General features: G+C 40.5%; 1 protein-coding gene across 7 annotated transcripts in view; it reads right to left on the bottom strand.

Annotated features, from left to right (window-relative positions):
- FAT1 (FAT atypical cadherin 1) overlaps nt 1–27,950 on the bottom strand; it is a 179,870-nt gene that overhangs the window by 9,304 nt on the left and 142,616 nt on the right. For all 7 annotated transcript variants that reach the window (XR_011849518.1, XM_072122560.1, XM_072122555.1 and 4 more), the window contains 13 exons: nt 26,635–27,024; nt 24,703–24,917; nt 22,769–22,906; nt 22,485–22,628; nt 20,554–20,751; nt 14,968–15,769; nt 14,750–14,875; nt 11,552–11,709; nt 6,439–6,901; nt 5,192–5,345; nt 4,966–5,076; nt 3,601–4,235; nt 1,611–1,745 (listed from right to left, as the gene is read on the bottom strand). Coding sequence is in view for 6 of the 7 variants with exons in the window: in XM_072122560.1 (XP_071978661.1) it covers nt 1,611–1,745; nt 3,601–4,235; nt 4,966–5,076; nt 5,192–5,345; nt 6,439–6,901; nt 11,552–11,709; nt 14,750–14,875; nt 14,968–15,769; nt 20,554–20,751; nt 22,485–22,628; nt 22,769–22,906; nt 24,703–24,917; nt 26,635–27,024 (3,669 nt within the window). In the remaining variant the exon portion in view is untranslated. The remainder of the gene's footprint in view (nt 1–1,610; nt 1,746–3,600; nt 4,236–4,965; nt 5,077–5,191; nt 5,346–6,438; nt 6,902–11,551; nt 11,710–14,749; nt 14,876–14,967; nt 15,770–20,553; nt 20,752–22,484; nt 22,629–22,768; nt 22,907–24,702; nt 24,918–26,634; nt 27,025–27,950) is intronic.

Raw genomic sequence — 27,950 nt, 5'->3', positions numbered from 1 at the left:
AACATGGAACCGTTGAACTAAACTCAGCAGCCCAGTCTAGTTCAGCATTCCTTTGTTTAGACCATCAAAAGAAATTAACCACATGGATTTAGTGGTTATACATTGGCGTGGGCCTCCCAAAACAGGGTCTGTTCGACATTTAGCTATTAATGGCTTATTTCTCATGAAAAAGAACTTTTCCAGATATGCAAATGAGCCTCAGTGGTCCCTGTGTACATCACAGAAACCCCTTCTGGATCTGTCAAAGCCATGGGACCCCCTGAGGCTCATTTGCATGTTTTTAGATGAAAATCCTGTTTCAGGGGGGCACCCACCAGCGTAAAAGTATGCTTGGTTAAAACCACTAAACCCATGTCCTTAAAATCCATCAGACTTGCGCATCGAGTTTGTTAGAACAAACTTTTATGTGTACAACTGGCCATAGGGTATGCCCACACTGGACCAATATTGTATATTGGAAACATTTGCTGCAAATTCTGCTAGATCCAAATACAGATTGTTTTTTCATGGTGAAAATCAACAGCATAAAACTGTGTTAAAATGTATGACGAATGTCTCCCTGATTACTTTTCCAAACATCAATTTTATTGGGGAAAATTGCATCATATTGGACCCCAAAAATCAGCAGAATAAAGCGGAAGCAGCACCCCAGTAAGTTTGAACAGGTTCTTCATTGTGTAAACAGACACGGTGGGGGGCATTTTTAATTGGCTTTGCTCCACTTTGTTGGCAAACACATTTTTTTATGTTGTTGCGCCCTGTGCACCATATTTATTATATTTCTGTACCACAATTTAGCTTCTTTTCTAACGCGCACAATGTTAGTTTTTTGCTGTTTGATTTGGTCACAGCTCTTAATGCCCACATTTCTAATTTCCTAACACTTTCTGGCACAATCTTTGGGTGCATAATAAGACCAACAAAGAGCAAATCTACCAACATCTACAAGCAGATAGACGGTATAGTAGACAGTAGATATTGAATTGTATAGGTTATGATATTGAAGCTTCTATAGGTCTTTGCAGAGCACTGAAATTTGTGCAGGACCGACTTTTTTTCGACCATATTCGCATGTTAAGTTCAGTTTTTGCAATGGGGGAGGCTGTCTTTCTTTCCTTAAAGACTTCTGTAGGGTTTAATACCAGATCCGATACTGGTATGTCACCATTGTCCCTGTGCATACAATAAAGTGAGCACAGTTCTTTGGAGCACAGTTCTTTGCTGATATTGGGGGTTAAACCGCTATGAGAACAGGGGATTGATTTTTAAATTCCATAAAACCACTTTAACGAGTTATCCCCATCTAGTAAAGTGATGGCATATCACTGACATTTCTCTTAAATATAAATAACCAAAAAGTGTTAAATTTCTACTTGATGGACCCATTTCAATTATCCTCATCCTCTATTTTAACCTAATACTTTATAAAGTTGTAAAAAGTATAAAACAAAATCATTTATCTTCAGAAGAATAGAAAGAAAAACATTTAGTAAAAATTAGGACATTTCAATCTTTTCCATATATTCCAGGATTCAGACTGTCCAGCTGACTAGAGAAAATCTTATCTATCCAATGTCATGAGAATATGAAGTGTAACGCCTCATACATACCATTATCATCACAAGATTCTGATTGGAATGAACTAAGAGACTGAATCTCCGACATGCTCTCCCGAGGATTGTAGAGATGACAAGGCTTTTCATCCAGAGATTTCTTTGAAAGACATGGGTCAAGATCAACTTTAGCTGAAAGCGCAAAAGAAGAGACAATGTCAAAATGTTAAGGACACTCAATTAATAAGATCTCTCTTTGATCATTTCCCAAAGGGTTGTCTCTAGATATTCAGTTCAAGCAAAGCAGCAATAAAATATGTTTCAAAGTAACAATCACAGAATTACTTTCAAATGAAATAATAATTGAAATGACACAAAACACAGAACAAATCTCCAAGGCAGAAAAAAAGCAATTTGGTTCAATGGTTTGTTGAGATTACAAGTGCGCAACAGCGTGTATCGTACTTCGGGGGATTATTGCCTACTTTTTAATGGGACAGAATACAAGGATATAGGAATATTGTAAATATTGTGTCTCTGAAAAACGAGATAAGAAAAATAAGATTCCAACTTGTAAGGAAGCCAACTTGAAAAACATCCAGGCATATCCCAAAATCTATTATAATATTATAATTAAGTATTTATTCACAGACGTTGAGCTTATGAATAAAGTATATATAAAGCCACAATACTCATAGCAAAGTGCTGAGCAGTCCAATAAATTAAGAATGAATGCATATTTTAGTAGATTACAAACAATCACTTTTCAGACTGTGAAAAGTTCATGATATTAAAACCATACCTTGGCCTAGGTGCTGGCTCCTAATTTAAAGGGGTTGTCTGGGGATGGGCTGCATAAAAAAAATAACTAGTACTTATCTCATCCGGCGCTCCCGGTGTTCTGCACCATTGTCTCTCTGTGCTATGCACCCGTTTGTTCACAGGAGCACGGAAGATCCGCTTTTGCAGCTTCTGGCCGGCCGGCACGCCTACCCGGCCACTGTCCTAGTTATGCAGCCCAATCCCAGAACAGCTCATCTCTAGGACAACCCCTTTGACCATGCATTGAACAAGACAAGATTGTCTGATTAAGGAATGGAAGCAAAGGTCAGTAACACCCTTTCGTAAATGATGTGTCCTGTGCTGTTTCTCCATGTTAACTGGCAAGTTGAGAACACCCTATAGCAATAAAAGGGGTTTGCAAAATGAACTTGGGGGTTTGTAAAAACAAAAACAGAATTATGTAGTTTTTGCAGCGTCCAGACAACCCATTTAATAAGATTAAATAGAGTAAAATATCTGATAGAAGTTAAGTAACTATAATATGATGTGTATATATCAGCAGCATTTCCAGCATGTATATATAACAGTCTTGAAGAAATATTGGAAAGATTAGAGGAATCTCTTGCCATTCGGTTTCTGGATTAAGGGGGTGGGGCTTATCCAAGGGGCGTGCTTTCATAATCATTTTGCCCTATCGCAGATAAGAAGCTTTGGCTATAGCCAGTTGTCTTATAACTAGATGCATTAAGGAGGAAAAGAAGGGATATGGTTGAGCTTCTTGGATACCTAGAGAAAATTATATTATATTTTCTCAGTTTTTTGGTAATTGGAGATAAAAAATAATCAAAGGAGAAATTGAGGATGAAGGGAGAATATATGCTGAGCGCTCCCTTGTAACCTTCTTTGGCCCAAAAATGTTTTCACTTTTAATCTCAAAATGCTGTAATTATTTTGTAGAGAAACTTGAACATTAATTTAAAGGAATAGGTTGGTAGGTAGGGTGGACATTATACATTGATTGTGTTTTTGGACATAAGAGTGACAAACTATAGTAATTTTCCATGAATTCCTTTTAGATGGAGGTCTCAGCTCTACAGAATTCATATCGACCACTTCTCGGACCAAACTCATAGACTAGAGGCTTAATGGTGGCCACATGCATGCACTGCTATCATTCATTCACTTCTATTGAAAAACCGTCTTCTGCGATTCAAGGAATGGCATTTACAAATATCTTGTTTTTGAGTAGATACATTTTACTCACCATCATAGTCAAAATCCCAGCTTGGCTTTTGTATTGAGTCACTGTCAGAGGGAGAATTGGATGGAGGTGGAGGTGGCAGATTTGGTGCAACGCTGCAAACTGCCACTGCCTTTCTATGTCCATGCATGGAGTCTGGATTGAAAGTGCTGAACTCTGGATGCTCTGGAATGGTAGATCCCTCAAATGAGTTTCGGTCCAGATTATTTCTAGAGTCACTTGGAATGCTTGGAGTGTAGGATATAGGCCTGACTGGCACCTGTGGTGGAATATCTGGGTACATATTCTTGTTCACTTTAGGATCTAAAAATGGTCTATGCAAAAATGCTGATGTAGCCCCGCAGTGCTTGTCTTCAGGTTCCTGCTGCCTCTTCTTCTTCTTTTTACTGGTTACTACTCGGCAAACGACAAAGATCACAACAATACAGAAAATCCCTGCTATGAAAACAATAATCCCAATAACTTCAGCCAGGCTAATATTCCAGGAGGTGGAGACATATTTGTTGAGGGCCATATCTGTACAGTGCTTTCCACCATATCCATGACTGCAGGTGCAATTGTAAGAGCCATAGGTATTTTCACACAGAGCACCATTAGTACATGGATTTTCTTGACATTCATCAATGTCAATTAGGCACCTATAGAGAAGAGATATAAAATATTGGTTATAAAAGAAGAGCATGAATATTGTACATAACAGGCAGTCCCCTCATTACGCACAAAGTAGGTTCTGTAGGTTTGTTCTAAAGTTCGTATAGATTGATATAGATTCGTATATACTGAAGTCGGAACAGGTATATTTTCTAAGTGTAACTCCAATTTTTTTTGTCCCTATGACATTAGGATTTTCAAAATTTTGGGCTATGGGATTAACAATAAATTAGTATCGCAGACACCTTTGATTATTGCAGCCTTTGGCTTCATTTTAGTAAATTATTAGCATCCACAGAGTTTTATCAGAGTGGGCACAAAGGTCTGTCTGTAACTACGGGGTCATCTGTTAGTCTGGTGATCATAAATTGGGAAATGTCTGCGGAATATGCCCTCTACAGGTATACAGTCAAATATTACAGAACACAATTTTTTATACCTGTAGAGGGGGAAGTAAGTATTGTATTTTAGGAGAATGCATATATACCTTCTGTATTTATGCTCACTGCAGGAGAAAGAAGCAGAAAAATGCTGATTCTGTAATAGTTCATTATCACCTGCTCTATTCATTTGTTAACTAAAGAAATTTGATTTAAATGTTTAATTGCCCTTTAAGTGAAACAGTGTGGCAACAGGTTCTCTTTAACACAATATGCAAAAATTTTATCAATGAATAAAACTATATAAGTAACTATGAACAGGAATAAAATTCTATACCTTTCTCCATGGAAACCAGCTTCACATTCGCATACAGGCCCATCTAAACTGTCTATGCATTTCCCACTGTTTTTGCATGGATTGTCTTTGCAGTATGGACCCAACTGACATCTGTAATAGAGAGAAACATTGTGGTACAATAAATGGTTATGAATTATGGATTATGTTTTTTTATCAGCTCACATATGGAATAAAATAGAACAACACAGTGAAAATAATAACTCACCTCTCACCACTATATTCCCCTCTACATTTGCAGAAGAAATCATCCTTCACCACAATGCACGTTCCACCGTACAAACACGGGTTGGTGGCACAGGGATTGATGGCAATCTCACAATGTGTGCCCATGAACATTGATGTACATTTACAGTAGTAACCTGAGAAGAAACAAACCATGGATGACTATAGGGTAGCAGTGTGTAGTCATAGAACGAGTAATAAAAGCTAATTCTAGATGTATTCTAAACACACTATATAGGTTTCTGGGCAAAATAAAGTGGAATTTGGAAGATTCAATTAAATCAGAATTTCTTTTGCTTGGGGTCACCATGATTAGCCGCTATTGTCAGGCTAGATAAATGGCTCAGAAACTTGGAACTAAGAGGTATATGTGACATAGCTCTTGGCAGTGGTGTAACTTAAGGGTGTGTAGAGGTTGCACTTAGGCCCAAAAAGTTTTGGAGTATTAGTCTCTTTGTACCTCTGATACAAAGTAACCATTACTATAAAAAAAAAACCATGATGATGGTTGGAAGGTCCAGATTCTGCATTGGGGTTTAGCAGCTTCAAAATACTCATCATAGCTAATAGAGAAGAACTGTCTGACAATGGACTTCACCCTCTTCCTCTCCTAAAATAGAGGAGTGCCTATTGTCAACTTCAAATCTAGCAGTCAGTGTTCAAAAAAAGAAGATGCTATCTTATATCCGTCCTTCTACCTTACCAATACTGGCTGTGCTTACAACCATGTATATGCTGCCCTTTACCAAAACAATTTCCTCTTTCCTAACAAGGAATGCTAATCCAAGTAAAGATGCCATAAAGATGACATAAGACATCATTTAGTATCGTGCTGTGATGACTTCTTCAGGCCGAGGATGGGATGAATGTGAACTCGGGGCCCTCCTTTTAAATAGAGCTCTTTGTCCTTGTGCTGTATTCAACGCACCTTCCTTTAAATAAAATCTGTATTGTATTGTGACTCCATTAATATTTTAGCAATAGCGCTATTAAAATGAAGGATTGGTTCTTTTATGTCTGATAATATGCGAGGCTCTAGATAAAACTCAAGATAGATTTTCTAATCTACACTTTACAGCACAAAAGGGAACATGTTGTACGGTGGTTATCAGCAGTTTTGGAATATACAGCCTCTTGTGAAGCATATTAAATAACATCCACCTATAAACACTCTTACACTATATATTTGGGTCATTTACAATAAAAAATATGATTCTTAGAATGGCTCACCTCCGTTGGCCAAGGTGGAACATACCCCGCCGTTATGGCAGGGATTGGTAGAGCAAGCATCAGCAGCAGTAAGTGAACATCCTAGAGAAATATCCACAGATTCTTCTATATGTACCGAGCCCTTTAACTTAGAATGAAGAGGTAGCTCCTGGCCATTCAGAAAAACCGAGTCCATACAACCTCTAAAACCATTGGTAACCGGCAAGTTTCTTCCATGTTTTGAACTTTGCTGACGGATATGACCTCCAAAATAGACGTAGTTGTCAAGGTTGAGTGTTCTCAGAGTTCCCGGTGCAGTGCCAGATGCAGTATGAACTCGATCCAAGACAAGCCTGGCGTAATTACCATCAACCTCTAAAGACACTGTGTGCCACTGGCCATCATTAACATGGATGCTCTGAACAGACACGATCCCAGGACCGCTGCCACAATCAAACTTATACTGCAGCTTCCCACCATGAATCTAAAGGCAATGCAAAAACATAAAATATAAATAACAATACAGTATAAGGATGATCATATGTATTTTCTCATTTTCAAGCTCTTTTTTACATGTTCATGTACCATTATTTGCCCACTGTCCATGAGGGGTTAAAATTCAATAGTTCATCATGTGAGTAATGGAAAGTAAGTATATATAAAGGTAAAATGTGAGTACATCAGAAAAACAATATGTTGGTGGTTATGATAAAGTTATAACCACTTTCAGCCACTTTGGTTGTTTTAGTAACTGAGCAAATATGACTTTATGTCTACATGTTCTGACAACTTGCTGAGAATTTAATTCAAGTATCAAATTTAATAGTACTGCCTTTTCTGTTCATCTGGAAAAGTACCTGTTACATGTCCCTCTAATTCTAATAATACTTACTCCTTACTTAAAGGGGTATTCTCGCCTGGGCATTAACATTCAGTTTCACTAATCTTCCATTTATAAACATTTCTTCAATTGGATGTTATTAACAAAAATGTTCCTGTGTGAAGATAATTTCTCAGAAATGTAGTCATTCTGTCCCTTAGAAGCGAGATGGCTTCCTCGGATACGACCACCTCACATTTCGGCAGAAGTCGCCAGACATGAGCTATTGAGTCCTGCCTGACCACCTGGATTCAGCAATCATTGCCTCAGGACGGCTGTGGGACATGCAGTAACTCCCGGACTAAATGTTGCGTTTACTCTATTTCTATCTATGTAAGGCCTTGTGGTGGGGTTCTGTACTGCAATGGGTCAAGGATTTTGCCAACAGGTTGAAATACCGTATTTTGATATAATTCCTTATCTAATATCACCAGATTCTCATGACAATATTGTTTTGTGATCTCAAATTGTGAAAGTCACTCAGCCCTTGTATTGGGTTGCAGCATATCAAGTTAGGGAGGAAATCCATCTGTAATAATATATATTCAAGATGACTCTATTACGGGGGGATTGGGCATATGATGTTCATGATATCTACTCTTGATACAAATGATGACGCAAAAGCCGAGACCCGGCCCTGCACACATGTTGCCTCACCATTCCCCTTCAAACTACTCCAAACAGTGCCAGATCATACTTGACAAAGGTTGCGATGACCGAAACGTCGTTATCTATTTCTGATCTGTACAATAATATATAATTTGTGTTCATTTACTATGGTGAAGGCTATACTTTGTGAAATATTCACTGAAATAAAAAGTAAAAAAAATCCAGTTCGGTGTGTGCCATGTTCTCTATTTGGATTGAAGACATATTGAGAATACTACATTGAGTGCCACCCATGAATGGTGTGCGGTTACTACTGTTTCTACGTGGTATGTACAGGGAACTGCAACCCACCTGGATTTAGGTGAGTGGGGCAGTATTGTAGTTCCCTGATGGTGGATGTTCCAGACACTTGGTGGGTGGATGATCCATCGGAGCATAAAAAACTCATTGGGCTAGGGCCAGGGTGGGGAAAAAAAGAACACATACTTACCCCTATGAGGTTTCCATGTCCCTCTAATACCCTACATTTTTGGGGCCTCTTATAGCCAGAAATTCTAGGGAATCAAAAGACTAATTTCAGCAAATGAGCGGGCATCCCTTCAATTTATCAGGGGACTTTACTTCCTGGTATGAGTAAACTGAAGCAGGGCAAATAACATCCTAGAACTTCATGCCCAAAAATGGAAGTTTCAGACCAAAGGAGAGCATGAAGCAAGAGTGTATGTCTTCTTTTGTATCCTGCCCCAGCTCCCAGATGTCATATTCTGACTATATGCCATGAAGGGACCGGCACAAAATGTGAAATGACATTCCTCCTCATTTGGTTACCTGTTTGGCAATACTAGTCCAGGGGGCTCGGTTATATGTTCTGTATGGCGATTGCGAATTGGCGACTGCCCCCTTGGTTAGTATGAACCACTAGTGATGTGAGGCACAAACAACTGAGCTATTGGTTATTCTGAATTTTGCACTTGGTGTCAGGTCCTCTTTAATGTATAGAATCATCTGCTTTCATAGGTACAAATATTGTGTCCAGGACTTAGTAATCGCCTTACAACAGAATATCACTATTACAATAATGGAACCGAGTCACAGATTCTGTAGAAGTTAGTCTCATTTATGCTGCTGTTTATTGCACTGAATACTAATTTTTAGAGATGGCAACTATTCATAGGAATGTCAGTCAAGTCATGTTTCATAAAAGAGTATCAGTGAGAGTGACGCTGGTGTCATATGAGGGGCAGGTCCCATACTGAGGGCCTCTCGTGTGTGCCAGGAACTGGTCAAACTTGTCAGAAAGGATCATGGAGATGGGACTTGGCTGGGAATGTGTTTGATGAGCTGCATATGTATCCTCAGAGGAAATTCTTGTTGTCACATTTTTGTAAATAAAGCTAATCAGCGTTGAATGTTGTAGTGACACAAACTAATAACGCTTTATTCCCCGGTTTATGTCTCCAGCCGAGCCGCTATCTCGTCATGATAAATGTGCCTCTGCACAATAATGGAAATGCAAATATGCAGAAAAAAAAACACAAGTTTATGTGTTTTATAGAAAAAGGAACATGACAAGTGAGCACATAACGAAATACAATTCATTTTCATCTCCCCACTTCAGCAGTCATCGCCACCGAGATGAAGCACAATGAGTAGGCATGTCACATTTTATCCTCCACCGCCAGCTTCAAAATTACAGTGTCTATATTTTGACTGCCGGATTGATATGGTGTCTCCTTTTGCAATCACGTCGGTTATGAATCCCCTTTGGCGCAACTTGAAACTTCATTTTTAAATGAAGGAAGAATATTCGCTGCTCCTACACTGATTAATGAGATAATGTAATTTCTAAAAGTGGCCTCGCTTATATAACATGGGCAGCCAATGTCACCAAGTTCACAACCAAGACCTTCTTAATCTGTCAATGTCACTCTGTGAAAAACATCCCACATCTTTAACCCCTTATTGATACATAATGAGACTTCATGACCGGACACTTTTTTAGAAATTGTTTTGCTGGTAATTGAGGCTAACTTGCTGATTGGTGGGGGTCTCTGTGGTGGGATACACACAGTCAAAGAGATCAAAGGTCCATTGTTCCACCATGCTTACACAAAAATGAACAGAAAAGCTGCTTGCTTATGAACTCAGCTCCTCTATTCATCTCTATGGAGCTGAGGCAGATAGCAGAGTGTACTCAACTATCTCCATCAGAGTCATGGAGGGTGAATAGAGAAACAGTGTCTATGTCCTACCTTTTGGGGTGCATTATATCATGATCACTGAGATCCCCACCAATAAGCAAGCTAGCGCCTATCCACAGGATTTGTTGTGACTTAACAATCCATTTTTATGCTTTAGTTGATAAAAATAAGTTGTCATTTTGGGTTGAACAGGACAGTCTCTGTATGGTGACAGCTTCATCTTGCAGTGTTTGAACTGGTTCAGTTGATCTGGGTCAACCACCGTCCTGCAGCTCTATCCAGCTTGGGGCACTACAATCCAATGATCACCATATTTAATAATGTCAATGACACTACCCCTTAAAGGAAACCTACCACTTGTAGTGGCAGGTTTCCGATGGCAATACCGGGCACCAGCTCAGGGTGAGCTGGTGCCGGAGCTTATTTTTGTTAGTGTTTTAAACCGCGGTATCGCGGTTTAAAACACTTTTTAAACTTTAGAGCCGGCACAGGCAGGTACGCGCTCGGCGCTTACCATGCGCGAGGCTCTCCTTCACTTCCTATGTTGCCGCGCGCATGGTAAGCGCCGAGCGCGTACCTCCCTGCGCCGGCTCTAAAGTTTAAAAAGTGTTTTATACCGCGATACCGCGGTTTAAAACACTAACAAAAATAAGCTCCGGCACCAGCTCACCCTGAGCTGGTGCCCGGTATTTCCATCTGAAACCTGCCACTTCAAGTGGTAGGCTTCCTTTAATGGGCACCAAGTAGCCTGGAAAGGAGACAACACCAGTAGTTATGTGTTAAACCAACAAAGGTTTTGCTTTAAAAATTTCACTTGAGCCTAACCATTACCTGACCATACATTTAGAGTTCTTAAGAGTTTTGCAAGAGCCTCCAGGGCTGCGAATGTTGTGGCTTATGCGGTGAAACCTGCAGAAATGTAAACTAAAGATGTGAGTCCACTACAAGTATGAAATCTTCCTATAAAGTTGGAAATGTATTGGAAAATGCCATTAACACTTCACGCAGTAGGTAAGAGAGTTGGCTGCCATACTTTTGGTAACATGCCGGGTGTCCCCTGTTCTGCTACTCCTCCTGTTACTAAAATGATAACTCGCTGACAGTCTTTCTCCATCATTACAGTTTAGATAAGTGAAAGGGGACATGTGTGGAAGCTACAGGTTATTTTCTTAAAAATTTAGTGGCCATTTGAGGAGAGACACAACAGAGGAGGTGAATAAAGCAATGGAGGTTCCATCATATTTGTATAGTATAGTCTTCTGGTTGGAAATTCACTTTACAAGTAGCCTCCTACATTCTATTAGACAGGAAAATAGCTCACAATTACTCGTAAATTGATAAAGATGCAAATAGAGTGATTCATAACAAGAGAGTCGATAGGGGCCCTCGACTGTCTTAGAAATGGCTACCCCCCAAAACAATATCTACCCCCGTATAATCTCACCTCCAGAATGCTGTAGTCGGTTTCTTTGGCGTACATGACGACTGCATGTGCAGAATAGGTTCTGAGCTTCATGGTAAGTTTCATTTCTTCCTTGTTCTCATTTTCCAGCAGCCTGTATTTTATATAGCTGCTGCCAGTGAATGTGACTGATGAGCCAACTAGGAAGAAAACAGAAATATATTTCAGCATTGTGAATTTCATTTGGTGTTTCTATGATGGTAACTAATGCACCATAAGCATCATTCACTGGTGATCCCTTCTCCAAAACAAAAAATCAATCAACAAGAAAAATCATATATTATTTATCACGAATAAGAGTAACCTAGATCATCGGTCTTATACCCCAGGGCACAACATAGATTTCTGGATACAGGCTTAAAAGCTGTATCCAAAGGTGAATGGGCATAGGTCAATTCACCTTCAATCTCAGCAACAAATGGCTGAATTGACCCTTTGAGAGAAGATGGGTACAATCCACCCAACAGCAGAAGGAAGAAAATTAGTAGTGTAAAGCCTTTTGTAAGGAAAAATTACAGAAAATGTTCCCTATGAGCTGACACATTGGGGCACATTTACTTACCCGGTCCAGTCGCGATCCAGCGGCGCGTTCTCTGCTCTGGATTCGGGTCCGGCCGGGATTTATGAATGTAGTTCTTCCGCCGTCCACCAGGTGGCGCTGCTGCGCTGAAAGTCATCTCATCGCGCCGGAATGCACCACCTCGGACCAGGTGAAGGTAAGCGCTCCCCAAGCGACACTTTTTCGGTTTTTAAATGCGGCGGTTTTTCCGAATACGTCGGGTTTTCGTTCGGCCACGCCCCCCCGATTTCCGTCGCGCGCATGCCGGCGCCGATGCTCCACAATCCGATCGCGTGCGCCACAATCCCGGGGCAATTCAGGTACAATCGGCGCAAATCGGAAATATTCGGGTAACACGTCGGGAAAACGCGAATCGGGCCCTTAGTAAATGACCCCCATTGGGTTTTTTTTACATGTAGCTGAACTTTTTAACAAAATTCTATAATGAAAAGTAATAAGTAAGGAGATCTGTTCCTGTGTCCTTTTTTCCCTGCCTTTCTTCCTTATTTAAAGCATAACCGTCATTAGAGAAAACATTTTATATTGTGTGTGGAGGGATTTGGTGAACATTTTTCTAATATACTTCATTAACAAATTCTGTTTAATCTGTAAAAAAATTAAGCTACTCCCTCTCATAGATATGTGTATTCCAGCCTGTACAGTGTGTGTCTATGGAGGCTGCATGAGCTCACATCTAGTGTTTGGTTAAACTGCTCTGAGATGGAAAGATTAAACCCCTTCTCATTCAGCTTGATCTTTGAAAATATATTTCATAGTAAACTGCAACCAGCGAAAGAGCAGAATGGGTCAACCCTTACAGCTGTGGAACAAACAGGAGAGTAGAGAGTGATCTGTGCGCAATCTAGTACATAGATCTGTTACATTTGAAAATGTGAGAAGGCGAGTAATCTGGGGAGGGGGGTTGACAGCGTATATATATATATATATATATATATATATATATATATATATATATATATATATATCCATGCAGTGTATTCCTGGGGGTGGGGCCATATATATCCATGTATTCCTGGGGGGTGGGGTGCTTTGGAGGGGCTGTGTCTATGCCTTTCGGTAGGGGGGCTTTATACTTAAGCATTATTGGGGGTAGCACTGTGTACATACATTTTACTGGGGGTGGTGCTGTGTATATTCATGTTACTGGGGGTAGTGCTGTGTATATATGCGTGACTGGGGGTGGTGCTGTGTTATATATGTGTTACTGGGGGTAGCGCTGTATATATACGTGTTACTGGGGGTGGTGCTGTGTTATATATGTGTTCCTGGGGGTAGCGCTGCGTATATACATGTTACTGGGGGTAGCGCTGTGTATATACATGTTTCTGCGGCCGGCGCTGTGTATATATTAATGTTATTGGGGGTATCGCTGTGTATATTCATGTAACTCGGGGTAGCGCTGTGTATATACATGTTACTGTGGCCGGCGCTGTGTATATACGTGTTACTGGAGGTGGCGCTGTGTATATATGTGTTACTGGGGGTGGCGCTGTGTATATACGTGTTATTGCGGCCAGAGCTGTGTATATACATGTTACTGCGGCCGGCGCTGTGTATATACGTGTTACTGCGGCCGACGCTGTGTATATACGTGTTACTGGGGGTGGTGCTGTGTATATACGTGTTACTGGAGGTGGTGCTGTGTATATACGTGTTACTGGGGGTGGCGCTGTGTATATACGTGTTACTGCGGCCAGCGCTGTGTATACACATGTTACTGGGGGTGGTGCTGTGTATATACGTGTTACTGCGGCCGGCGCTGTGTATATACGTGTTACTGCGGCCAGCGCTGTGTATATACGTGTTACTGGGGGTGGTGCTGTGTATATACATGTTACTGCGGCCGGCGCTGTGTATATACGTGTTACTGCGGCCAGCGCTGTGTATATACGTGTTACTGCGGCCAGCGCTGTGTATATACATGTTACTGGGGGTGGTGCTGTGTATATACGTGTTACTGCGGCCAGCGCTGTGTATATACATGTTACTGGGGGTGGTGCTGTGTATATACGTGTTACTGCGGCCAGCGCTGTGTATATACATGTTACTGGGGGTGGTGCTGTGTATATACGTGTTACTGCGGCCGGCGATGTATATATACGTGTTACTGCGGCCGGCGCTGTGTATATACGTGTTATTGGGGGTGGTGCTGTGTATATACGTGTTACTGGAGGTGGTGCTGTGTAAATACGTGTTACTGCGGCCGGCGATGTATATATACGTGTTACTGCGGCCGGCGCTGTGTATATACGTGTTATTGGGGGTGGTGCTGTGTATATACGTGTTACTGGGGGTGGTGCTGTGTATATACGTGTTACTGGGGATGGCGCTGTGTATATACGTGTTACTGGGGGTGGTGCTGTGTATATACGTGTTACTGGGGGTGGTGCTGTGTATAAACGTGTCACTGGAGCTGGCGCAGTATATCTATGTGTTACTGGGGGTAACATTGCACTCTACAGATTGATGATGTCCATTATGATAATATTATGTATATAAATATCTTAGGAAAGCTCATCACTATTTTAGAAAAGTACTTTGGTCTAAGTCGCCCATATCCCAATGAGAGTGCAGCTTCCCCTCCTGTCTGCCAGTCTTACCATTGCACGGCTGGCCTGCAGGACACACGCAGTTGTATGTATCTTCTTTTGGATCTGGAACACAGTCCATACCCTCCGGACATGGGTTTCCTTCACAGACAGTGTTTATTACAGGACACTTTCCTCCTGTTTGACAAAAAGATAAAAAAAATAATAATTCACATAAATGTCATATTTGTAAGAATGTGAGCTCTGGGTGGTGACTTCTCTCTCCTGACCTTTGCACAGGCACACAGCTTTCCGCACGTGTCTGGGGGTGACAAAGCTCAGCCGGGCAGTACTGTGTGTGGACATGGCATTCTCATCTACACTGATCTTCTCATCGCAATATCTCAAGGGACAGTCAACATCGGCACAAAGCTTGTGGAAGACCTCAAGGATTTTCACTCCGCTGAAGTCTTCAATCTCAGCAACGGAGGCGTTTATCTTCTGGATAAGAAGCTTAGGTACAAAATGTGTGCTGCCCGGCTTATCTACCACAAGCAGGACGTCAAGGTTTGCCGCTGCATCAGATGGCTGCAGGCTCATAATGTGAACATCTATTTTGCGTCCTCCTAAAATGTTTTTGAGGGTTCTCTGGAAGTTGCGCCAATAATCTCCGATGAATTCCTCTGGAGAGAGATTTGCAAAGCGGAAGGAGATGCTGTGATTTAGCATCGCTTGGGTTATCTGCTTGATATGGACGGTTATATCGGCTGAGGTGGTAAACATCCCATCCGTTACACTGACATTAAGCAGATACTGGCCCACATCCAATCTCCTGTGTGCTATCAGTTTCCCTCCAGTGCTGGATACTGAGAAGAGGTTCTCTACTTTGGAGTCTATACTATAGGTGAGCGTATCGTAGACATCCTGGTCTGTCGCATGGACCTTTCCAATCACACCACCTGCATATTCTTCCCCAAATGTTGTAATGTAAATTTCCAGGGGTAAAATGGCCGGGGGGTAGATACTCTCTTCAATGACTCGCACATCAATGTTGGTCACTGATGATAGTTGTGGTTTACCGTTATCAGCCACCTAGAGGCAGAAAGAAGAACTACAGTGAGGAGATGCTATAAAAGGACAAACAAATTGTAGATATTAGCAGATAAATAAATACAGTGGCATTTATGCTTTGTGGAAATTACCATATTTGTCAGAATCTTACATTATACCACAGTTACCGCACAGCATGTAACAGCACAGCATATACCACTGACAGCATGTTATCTAGCAGGATGACCTGACAGTATGTTCTAGAGCAGGAAGAGCTCAGCAGATTATACATAGGGGCAGATTTACTTACCCGGTCCATTCGCGATCGCGATAAGGTAGTTCCTCCAACGTCCACCAGGTGGCGCTGCAGCGCTGAAGTCCGCTGAAATGCACTCAAGTACACCGGCCTATTCCTGGTGAAAGTAAGTGCAAGCTCCGCAACACTTTTTTGTGCCGATTTCCGTCGCGTGCATCCCAGCGCCGATGCGCCAAAATCCGATCTCGTGCGCCAAAATCCCGGGGCAATACAGGGAAAATCGGCACAAATCAGAAATATTCGGGTAACACTTCAGGAAAACGTGAATCGGGCCCTGAGTAAATGTCCCCCATAGTGTCCTACCTGCAGACAGTATATTATAGAGCAGGAGGAGCTCAGCAGATTATACATAGTGTCCAACCTGCAGACAGTATATTATAGAGCAGGAGGAGCTCAGCAGATTATACATAGTGTCCTACCTGCAGGCAGTATGTTATAGAGCAGGAAGAGCTCAGCAGATTGTACATAGTATCCTACCTGCAGGCAGTATGTTATAGAGCAGGAGGGGCTGAGAAGATTGTACATAGTATCTTACCTGCAGGCAGCATGTTATAGAGCAGATAGGGATGAGAAGATTATACATAGTATCGTTAAAGTTGTCTGTGGGTTCGAGATTGAGACAAAACAGAAAGACATGGAGAATATGGCCAACCACCCTTATATGGGATATGGTCAGGGAGAGAGATCCAAGTTACTTTATTTATAGTGAAATCCTGGGATTACCCCTTACAGGCTAAACATGACAGTTCATAAATTGTCATATCAGTGCTTTCTTAAAACTGATGATGATGGTCCACCTGCTTTATAATATGATGCAGACAGATAGTCCACTTTATAAAACCTTCTCAGCTCCCCCGGCTATATAACATGCTGCCTGCACTATGGACACTATGTACAATCTGCTCAGCTCTTCCTGCTCTATAACATGCTGGGTCCAGATAGGACACTATTAATTATAAATGTTTCTCTAGCATTAGTTAATGACACCAAGTCATGATTCCAAATGAACTGAATTTTTTTTCTTCCAAAATTAATTTTTTCCGCCAGTAGATGGCGGTCAAGTATATTTTAACCAACAAAAAGTAAAGCCTGGTGATGAATATCTTATAAAAGTTTTTTTTATTAGCAAAATTCTTCATGTCTACAACATCTGACACAGTGAGGTTTTATATCAGACGTACTAAGATGTAAATTAACCTCTGTCGACAATCACAAAGCAACTAATAAGCCGAAAATGCCTCAATAAATTGACTTGCTTCAATGAACAAAAACAACTTTTATCGTTTTAATAAACTTTGGAATCGGAATGAAATAGGCCTGAGGACGACGTCATGTAGTAGGAGGCAGAATCAGACCCCGGCATTTAAAACAAACATTCACTGGCAACAATCCGAGATTACGAGCATGGAAAGAATTCTATGGGTCAGAGGAAATTAAGAAAAGAATAATAGGTCTTCTGTGAGCTTAGTGTTTGATTCGTTATTCTTTAAACCAACAGGAAGTTGTTCAGGAACAGTATTAGGCTTAATTAACCAAGTGTAAATTGCCTAGACATCAGCTCTCAGCAGAACTCGGGATCCCTACTGTTCACATACAATTGTAATTTTATGGAAGTTTTCACTGAGGAATTAGAGGGGACACCATAGACATAAAACCTGGTCAGTCACATCTGATAACAGATCCACTGATTAGCTCCCGAGCTGCTTTACAATACTCCCAGCATATCCCAGGGTTAATGTCGGTACTGGACTTTCTCAGATGAGGCGCATCAGGATTACATTTTTGGATATGTACATAGGTATATAGGCAGATGTATTCCGAATAGGGAAAAGGGCCGGGGGCATTCAATTGAATAGGATATGCGTTGCAGAACTACTATAAAGTCATTATATGGAGAACACAACTGCATCCCCTTAAACCTCTGGAGAGACTACCTGGAAGCGGTGATCAATGGGGTGCAGATGTAGGTCCCCCATTGGAGATACGTCATCATGAAAAGAGGATCAGAAATAGCCTCCAGCCTCAAAAGAAGCCCCTCTATATAACGGAGAACAAAGGATCATACCGTCTGAAATCTAAGGTGCCTCATCCTTCTATCCACTAACATCTTTCATGCAAGCAGCCCATGAACATTATTAACCATTATACACATTAGCAGAAGTGGATGAATGGGTTTTAGATGGATTCCAATAGTAAACTGTACACTTGAGAATGCAACTGAGTACTAAAGATGATCATACACATTCCATGAATATCAGCCAAACCCACCGACTTCTGCAGAACCGGCTGACCTTCCAATGTATGTGTTCTGGCTCTTCCCACAGACAGATGTTTGGGTGGGAGAAGGATTGTTGAATTTTAATGTTAACTTAAAACCTTTGTTCACCACCAGAGGTATCCTTAATGGGATACTCCCTTCTCCCTATGGAAAACACATATCATAAATTCTTTTCTGAGTTAAAGGTGATGCTACATGATTTAGAGCCGACTCTTAAAAGGGGTTCTATGACTCTTGGGATCCCTATCACTCAGCTTTTTGGACTGTCACTTCAGGTCCCTACTGCACTGCGCTTATGGTTGGCGGCTCAACAAATCAGCGGTTGATACCCAATAACTGGATGACGCAGCTTGCTGTAAGTGTCTTCCACTAATGTTTCTTGTGTTGTTGGGTGACACTCAGGGAAGTGCAGTGCACTGGAGACTGGCTGCAGTGGTACCAATGTGGTGGGGAGAGGAGAGTCATTTTTTCTGCTGGATAAAGTTAGAGGTTAGTGACTTGAGCAACAAATAGCTGGGATAAGGAGATGGTCCATAAATATTAGGAATTTCCTTCATAACTAAATGATAAAACTCTAACTGTACAGACTTTACCCTTTTGTATAGATCTTTATAAAGATCAACTTATGTAGTACGAAGGAACCATGATTACAGACATTGTATTACATAAGTCAGACTAAAATTTGGGTGACATATTTAGGATACAAGCACCTGGGGTATAAGGATTTGCAGGTTGTTCCACATTGTTCCAAGTCTCAGCTTCTCATTTACTCCTTATTATTCCATGGCCGTATAAGAAATGAAAGAGCCTCTTTGTAGCACTTAGGACTTAGTCAGGATACATTTCTGGCGCCGTTTTTGGTCATTATGTCGGTTTATCTGTCATGATTATCTTCGTGCCTCGCTATCCTTCCTCTCATAGCAAAACAGAAATTTTGTGTCAGACAGCTTCCGTCTCATCACAGCTTGCAGTCCCCAGCCCGCTACGCTTCTACCTTCTTGCTATCTTTCTGTCACTTTACTCTGATCACCGGCTGCAGTTATGAATGCGGTGACACAAATCAACTGTACCTCTTCCCGCAGTCTCAGCATTAGTAACACCTACGTTGGTCAATGCTTCTGTCTCTGACTATTTCCAAAGTTTCCGCTCCATTATCTTTTTCAGTTACTGAGGAACTACTTATATTATAGGAGAGAATAGAACTTTCTGGAGTTCAATAAGTAACAGAACCCTCCATTGATGCTACTGTGTATATGTTATAGAATAATAGTAAGGCTCATTTGCATCCAACCAACACACTGGGCAAGAGATTGGGGTTCTAAACAAGAAACCCCCTCTATCTTAACACAGACTGTTCTACTGGTTACATAATGGGGGACATTTATCATACAACAGACATATGATGAAGTCCCCACCCCTCCGGCGCACCAGAAACATCAGGAGGCTCTGGTCCAGTCTGATGTAGATTTGTGCTATTATGAGTCACTGTTCAGACTTGAACGGTCCCAGCCTATAGCGACAGCGCAGGTTTGGTGGAGGAATGGCATGGAAGTGGCGTAAAGGGGGAAACAAAACCCTGATAAATGTCCTCTTTAGAGTTTTAGAAGTAAATGTCCCCTTTAAAGGGAACCTGTTATCAGCAAATGGTCTAATAAACCACTAACAGTATATTGTAAAACAGTTTTTGTTTCTTTCATGGTCCAGTGTGATGGCATCAACATGAAAAGCAACTTTGAAGTGAGATGTAAATTGATTGTATAAAGTCAAGAAGGTGGAGAATTTAACTCTGGAGTCAAGGTGGGGAGCTATGAACGCCTACTCCTCATGCATGTCATTGACATCATGCATCTGATGTCAGGAGATCTGGATAGTGATTCTCTAGATGCAGGAACATAAATTACAATGCAAAGGGTGTTCTGAGGAAGAGAGAGCTTGACTTCAGTGTAAGATTTTTCTGGATGATGCCACCACACTTGGCCATGAAAGAAACATGATCTGCTGGGTGTTAAGCTGCTTGTCAACACATTTGTAGTGGTTTATTAGGTCAATTTCTGATGACAGTACAGTATTAGAAGATGTAACAAAACTATTTGTGTTATTCTCTCTTACATACTGGATAATACTAGAAGGAACTACTGCAATAGGATAGGGGATATGTTTTGAGTGATCGCAATAACTGAGCCACAACCACACCAACGAGACACCCCTAGCAGTGAGAAACCATCCTCTTACCTTAATTTGGAGTAAGAAGTGATCATTGGTTTTGCGGTTCAGTGCGCCTGCGGTTATCAACACTCCCTGCTGGTTAATCTGAAAAGTATTATCTTCGTTTCCACTTAGGATTGTGAACGTAAATGGAGGGCCGTTGTGAGACGAATCCTTGTCCGTCACCAGCAAGTGCAGAACGCTGAAGCCAATTGGCTTATTTTCCTGTAGAGATATATTGTTATACGATTACAATACTGTCACAGACGGATACATTTGTCTTCTAGTTGACATAAGTTTCTATGTATTAAAGCTCCCAGTTTTTCAGCCCTGGACAGAACAGCATGAAGAATGGATCTTCATAGAAACCAACAAGAAAGGACAACAAAAATAAAAACTGATGAGAACATGAGAATTACACTTGACACTCTGTGTCTACAACTTGTATTGAATGCACTCATAGATAAATGAGCTTGTTACAGTCTCAAGAAGGAGAAAAGCAGCCGCTTCAACACCTCGATACAGACAGAACTGTAAAAAAATCTATTCTTCTTCGGCTTTCGTCTGTATATAAAATCCTATATTAATGACACATCAAGTGCTTGTTAGACAGTTCAGTGGAAAAAAATCTTAAACTCATTTAAGTTTTCCGAGAACATAACTTGTAGGAAGCAAAAATAAAGGAAGAACTTTGCTTAGCCATTGGCATTTTCTGCCTACCAGGGATGATGAGTATAGACAGCCCAAAGCAAAGCCTCAGGTTTCCAAAGACCCGGGAATATAAAAAATGAAAAACATAAAAACTGTGAGAGTGAATATAAAGAGAGTAGACAGGATGATATATCTGCAGCCAAAATAACCCTCTAAAGATGTAAGTCTCTTCTCAAGGAAATACTCTGGAGGTGGCGGCTGAGGGTCTCAGGAGGTGGGCTGCATTTACATACTGAACATATGCATAAAGTCTATTGTAAAAGAGAGTTAACAATAAATCGTCTGCCTACAGATCCCAGATCACTGGATGGACACCGTGCAAGCAGATTTTTCTTATTTATACAAAGAAGAAGTTCATGAAAAGTTTGAGCCTCCTGCAGTATAGCAAGATATAAACGGGGAGAAGCGCCTCAGAGCGCTGTGTTACATCATTATATCCAATACCAATAGACTGACAGTCCATTGTTGTTTATTCTAGTGTGTTTATATGGACATATCCCAAGTTTAAGAAACAAGACATGATATGGAGTCATGGAGAGGGATATATCAAGTTGTTCCCATTCTTTATAATTGACAAGCATTGGAGAAGATAATAAAGAAAGTCCATAACATAATCAGCATCCTAGTGGCAAAAGCAATGAAACCATATACAGTTGATGGGATTGCTCAGTGTGTAAATTGGAAAGCACCCTGTCTACAAAAATTCTACAGTATGTAAGGGAGGTGACAATGGCCCAAAGAAAATGGGGAATTTTTCATGGTTTGATGGCACACAGCCAGGAATTGGGACCTCACCCCCCTTACACCATCTCCAAGTGGTAATTGAGGATCCTGGAGTGGACCAAGGAGCACTAGTGCCCATTTCTGGTACAGGTTATACCGCTATTCTTGTTCATCTGCAGGTCAGGCAACAAATATACTAAGAGCTCGAAGAATATAGGTACATCCTGCGGGACCAAGGGTGCAGGGGAAATATCAAGGACTGGTGCATGATAATGACTCATTGCAGGGGCGTAACTTGAGATGGTGCAGAGGGTACACAAGGAGATGGACATAGAGACTAGCACTGTAAATAATACAATAGTCTTGGGTCCTGTTGTATAATAAGCTTCAGAGCACAGCTTCAACTTATGCCTCTGTCACCTAGAAATGTGCGACAGCTAAAACCCATTCTTATTCAAAGGTCAACAGCTTTATAAAAGATACTTTTATCGCAAGAAAAATAACACAACTAGTGTCACAACTACCTGAATAATAATGCTGTAATTCTCCTTGGAGAACACTGGAGGGTTGTCATTGACGTCAGAGACATCAATGTTAACTCTTGTGGTGTTCATTTTAGGTGGAGAGCCATTATCTTCTGCTTGGATAGTTAAAGTATAGCCAGAAATCTGTAAAAATATCAATCACATTTGATTATGACTGGTTGGAAACATGGGAGAGGTAGAAGATAATTAATTGTATAAAAAGGTTTTGGTAATAAACCTTCGGGGGAAAGAACTTGGAAGAAAAATAATGTGACAAGTCTTACCTTCTCTCGATCTAAAAGTTTATTCACTTTAACTTCCCCTCGTACAGGATCAATGATAAAGGTATTCCCCAGATTGCCATCTGTAATTGTGTAGCGGATGTGGCTGTTCAAAGGTCCATCGGCATCGTCTGCAACAACCTAGATAAAAAGCACTTTCTCATTTGGAGCAGACTCTGGTAGACAAGTGAACATTTTTGAAATAATTCTTCCTCATGTCCCAGTTTTAACTTATTAGAAGAGCTCCCAGCAGATTTATTTCAATAGATTCTATGTTACCTTCATAAACTCAACCAAGTGAACAGAAAAAGTGCCTGAAGGAACATAATACAATGTAACATCCTGCACTATTGTTCTCGAAAAAGAATGTGATACATCCATCCTTCCATGAAATCTTTGCTAGAGAAACTACAGGTTGGAATATGAATCTTGAGGCTATAATTATTACATAGTAGCAATAACCATTGTCACAACGTAAAAAAATACGGTATTCAGTTGCGGTTCTGTTTGTCCATAGAACTGACAATAATAGATGTTAGATGTTTTAAATTGCGGTCATGATATGTGCACCTTCATTTTTCCACCAAAAACCTTAATAATGGCTAACCATCTCCAGGACATAATTTTTTATAACGAGACAAGAGTGTTCATAAGTCTATGAGCACATCACCTATCAGTTATACATCCTACAAATCTCTCCCATGGACCTCAATGAGTCGGCTCCAGTCTACTGCTGCCTATGAGCCTGCTGTAAAAAATTACATTAAATGAAGTTACCAGAGCAAAAGCAAGGTGGCATCCCCATAATAATGTTCAGAAAAGGACAAGTCTCTCCCATAAAATCTGGAGTCATCTCCAGTCTATCAATGCCTATGTCCATGAGGCCGCAGTAAAGCATATCACTTAATGCTGTTACTAAAGCAGAGGCAAGATGGCAGCCTACATAATGATGTTCAGAAAAGGAGATAAAAAGGGACAAGTCTCTACCGTAGACCTAAATGAGTCGGCTCCAGTCTACTGCTGCCTACGGCCATGAGCGTATCAATAAATGGAGATAAAAGAAGGGACAAATCTAAATGAGTGACTACTTCAAGCTGCTGTCTGAACCTCACTGAGATTGATGACAGAGGATTTGAAGTAGAAGTGAAGTCCTAAGTGTTAATATCAATACGAAAGCTGAGATGTTAACAAAACGGAGCACCAGCTCATAATTAGAAACTGACAGCAGTGTCATTTATTATTCATTTATGGAGAATCATGCTGAAACAGTGGTCTCGTAATGTGCGTAAAAAAATTCAAGTTAAGACCCCCTAGTACATAGTCTACATCTTAAAAACAGTAAGCATTCTGTAAAGACAACATAAAGCAAACTCATATAAGTAATTTATGTTTTTTCATGACCAGTATGGTTCTAATAAAGCGCTTCATGACAGTTCTCTGTCAATGCTATTAATATACTATTCACCTGTCATCACCCCTGTCACCGGGAAGTCAGGTCTTCAAAGTTTTGTTAATATTTATAGACGTATATACTATGTATGCATAAGTATATACTGCATGGATACATTAGCCTGAGCAACATTGTCTTATAGTACATGTTCCACCTCAATTCTCATAATTAAATACCCGAAGCGTAATTAAAGAAACTTGTTATTTTACCTTGACTGATTCTAATGATAAATGTATAAAAGTTATCTTTATGCTAGTAAAAAAGTACAAATGTAACTTTATTCTTCTATTATATCCTCGTCTGATGTTTTCAAGAAGTGTAATTATCTTTTTTCAAAGACAGTAAAATAACATATTCAGTGTGTTTGCTAATGAAGTATAATCCTGAGGCAATTATATAGAACTGATAGCACAACAAGAAAAACTTGAGAACGTTAAAATATTCCACAAGTCTCTAAAACTCCAAGAAATGATAGAAAGTAAATTACCATCAAAACAGGCTGTCCGGATATAGCATCTTCACCGACCACGGCCGTGTATGAGCTTTGGCTGAAAACTGGGGAGTTGTCATTGATGTCGGTAATGTTAATGCTAATAGTGGCAACGTCACTGAGAGGCGGAGTGCCACCATCTGTGGCCTCTACTGTCAAATAATACTCTGCTGATGTTTCATGATCCAGGTTTTCAATTATAAAAAGAATGCCTATTGGGAAAATAAGACAAAAAGTAAAAGGTAATTAGCACAATAAGAGCTATATGTATATTGAACACCAAGAACAGTTTATAGTCTATGATGGCTAAATTTAAGAAATTGCACCACTCATGGCACCACTGAAATCACAGTAGAGATGTTGCATGAGAACCAGCAATTATAATAATTTGTAAATTTACGTAAAGGAACCAACTACTTTCAGGGGTCTCTAACTGCTGGAACCATCACTGATTCCCCGATTAAGAATTGTGCATCTTCTATCTGGATGGACCATGCCAAGCATTGTGGGTTAAGGTTCCCCTTCAATCAGAAGTTTGGATTAAACTCTACCCTCACCTGTTTAACAGGTATAAACTCTTAAAACCCCTTCAATAAAACCACTGGGGGCATCAAAACGTAGACGGCATCTGCATGACACCTAAATATCAATGGTGCTCCACGATTTTGCCAAGGATCGTTTCTCTCTGTGACATCACCGTAGAGAGATGATCCATGGCAAAATGATGGCATGCATGCCAGCACCGATCAAGGGTGTTACTGGTACCGAATGACATTTTGTGATCATGGGTGTTACTGGTACCAAATGACATTTTGAGGTAATGCTTTAATGGCTCCACTCAGCCCTATTGATAAGTAATGATTCTGGGAACATTTTTCTAAGGAGCAATTCTCAAGGTTACTAGACATGTCCAGATCCCAAATCTGTCATGTATTTATGGCATATCCTCTGGATACGCCATAAATTATAAACATGGGAACAGCCCATTAAGTTCTGCTAAGTTCTAGTTTGCTACTATGAACCTTTTATAAAAAACAAAAATTACAAAAAGTGCTACCGGTACACATACCAACAATGTTTTGTTTTTCTAATAAGCGTTTCTAAAATTAAAGCATGAATTTACTGAATAATCTAGCACAACAGGTAATTAAAAAAAAATTCCTAAATGTTTCTTTAGCATTTTGAACACATGCTAGCACCCATATAATACTATCGTCATTGATAGAAAGCTCTGGTTTTGGCATGGTAAGCTCCTATGTCTGGGGAAAAAGTAGTTTTTTTCTAAATGGGAATAATAAAATTAAATGATCCTTGTGAAATGCAGTCATTTTGTTTCAGAATTGTCATCCTTATTATAGAATTATGAGGCTAATAAGACCAGGTCAATAAATAGCACAACATAGGGTCTCCGAAATCCTCAACAAAAATGTAATATTCTAATACAATATGTACTATTATTTTATAGTAAACCCATTTGATTTATCTATATTTCAGGCATATGAGAAGTCCAAGGATGGAAACAATTAAGTGGTAACATTCAAGCCTGTCGGAAAAACAGTATTTCCCATTAAATGCCACAGCGCTTGGTACCAAGGCTTCATAACACATTTTCCTCTGAAGAAAAAGCATGGCATTTTAAAACACTTCTGTGATTACAGCCTTTATCACAGCTCATAAATTCAATGCCTGCAGTCGCTTTATGTCCTGTGATAACACACACACACACACAGATTCCTAACAAAGTCGTACAAGCAAGTAGTGACTAATTGCGGCACAAGGATAGAAAGACACTTGTAACGCATTATACGGCGCCTCTCAAGCTGAGTCAAAGATGTGTTACATAAAGAGCCTACAGGAGCTATATCACTTTAGTATAAGTTCTCATCGACCTTAGTGGTCACGTACAGTCAAGCGTAGAAACAATGTTACCTGTTGCTTGATTTATACTGAACTTTCCATGTTCATTGCCACTGATGATCTGATATGAAATTTCTGCATTAGCTTCGATGTCTCTGCTTGTGGCATATACCTGGAGAACCTCTGTACCGACTTCAATATCTTCTGGAAGAGTTGCTACATATTCTCTGTGTTCAAAGACGGGTGGGTTGTCATTTATGTCCAGGACTGACACCACAACGTTGGCAACAGAGGAGAGCTTTTTAGGTAGACCTTGGTCGGTAGCTTTAACAGTCAGGGTGTATATTGCTTGAGTCTCCCGATCAAGAGGCTTCTCCAAACTAATTATTCCGGACATTTCATCAATGGAGAATTGACCTTCTGCCGAGCTGACTAATGAATACTGCACCTTTTGATTAAGTCCTGCAATAAAAAAACATACATAGAAACACTGTAAAATTTTAACTACTTGGCAGTAGATATTATATGGTATCCATAAGAAGTTCAGTACAAGACATAAAAATTGAAAAGCTTTTGCTTTGCATTGCGTGAACAATGATAGTGCTAAACTTCTAATAGAAACATGTTAGCATCGACCACTTATACAAAGCTGCGAATCATACAAGAAATAAAAAAAACATCCTACAAATAAGTGATCTCCTTAAGCTGGTTTCACACAAGCACGTTCGATGTGTGAAACATATACTGTTTGGTGGACACGTTTCATGGACCACATACAATTTTAGGAATTGAATTCCATACATCATAGGTGTCACAACATCCCAGTCAAACATTAGCTTTTGTGCTATGGGGATGCAGGGACTCCTAGAATCACAAATAACTATGATTTGTAGAATCCCTCTTTAAAGAGGACCTGTCACCTCTAAAAACTAAAGTAAGCAGCTCTTAGTGCTACAGCATATGCCGCAGTGTTACACCCGAAACCTCCAATAACGCTAACAAACACTGCAGCGGTGTACAATTGAAAACCCCGGACCGCACTGTAAGCAGCCAGGCGTATTCATGAGGGGGCTGGATTAGGGGTGGTGACTGCCGCATGAAGCTCGGCAGTCACCACCGGCCTACGCGGTAGGAGGGCAGTCCTGTGGAGAGGCAGCTCATCTCGATTATTTCTGGTCTTATGTGCATAGTGGTGGAGGAACCATGAACTGTATGGACAATTACCTGATAAAAATTTGCCTGGTATGCTTGCTGGTTTTAACAAATATGTAGAAACAGTGTATTCTTCTGCCTTCCCCAACAATGGGAAATGTTAGGAGAATGGACCTCAATATGCCCAATCATTTCTTCTCTAAATGTGTAGTATCAGCTTATTCGCCTCTCTATAC

This window comes from Engystomops pustulosus, chromosome 1 (assembly GCF_040894005.1).
Source record: "Engystomops pustulosus chromosome 1, aEngPut4.maternal, whole genome shotgun sequence".
NCBI classification, from domain to species: Eukaryota; Metazoa; Chordata; class Amphibia; order Anura; family Leptodactylidae; genus Engystomops; species Engystomops pustulosus.
Note: the sequence above shows the minus strand (reverse complement) of the source record. Positions and strands in the feature narration are given on the sequence as shown.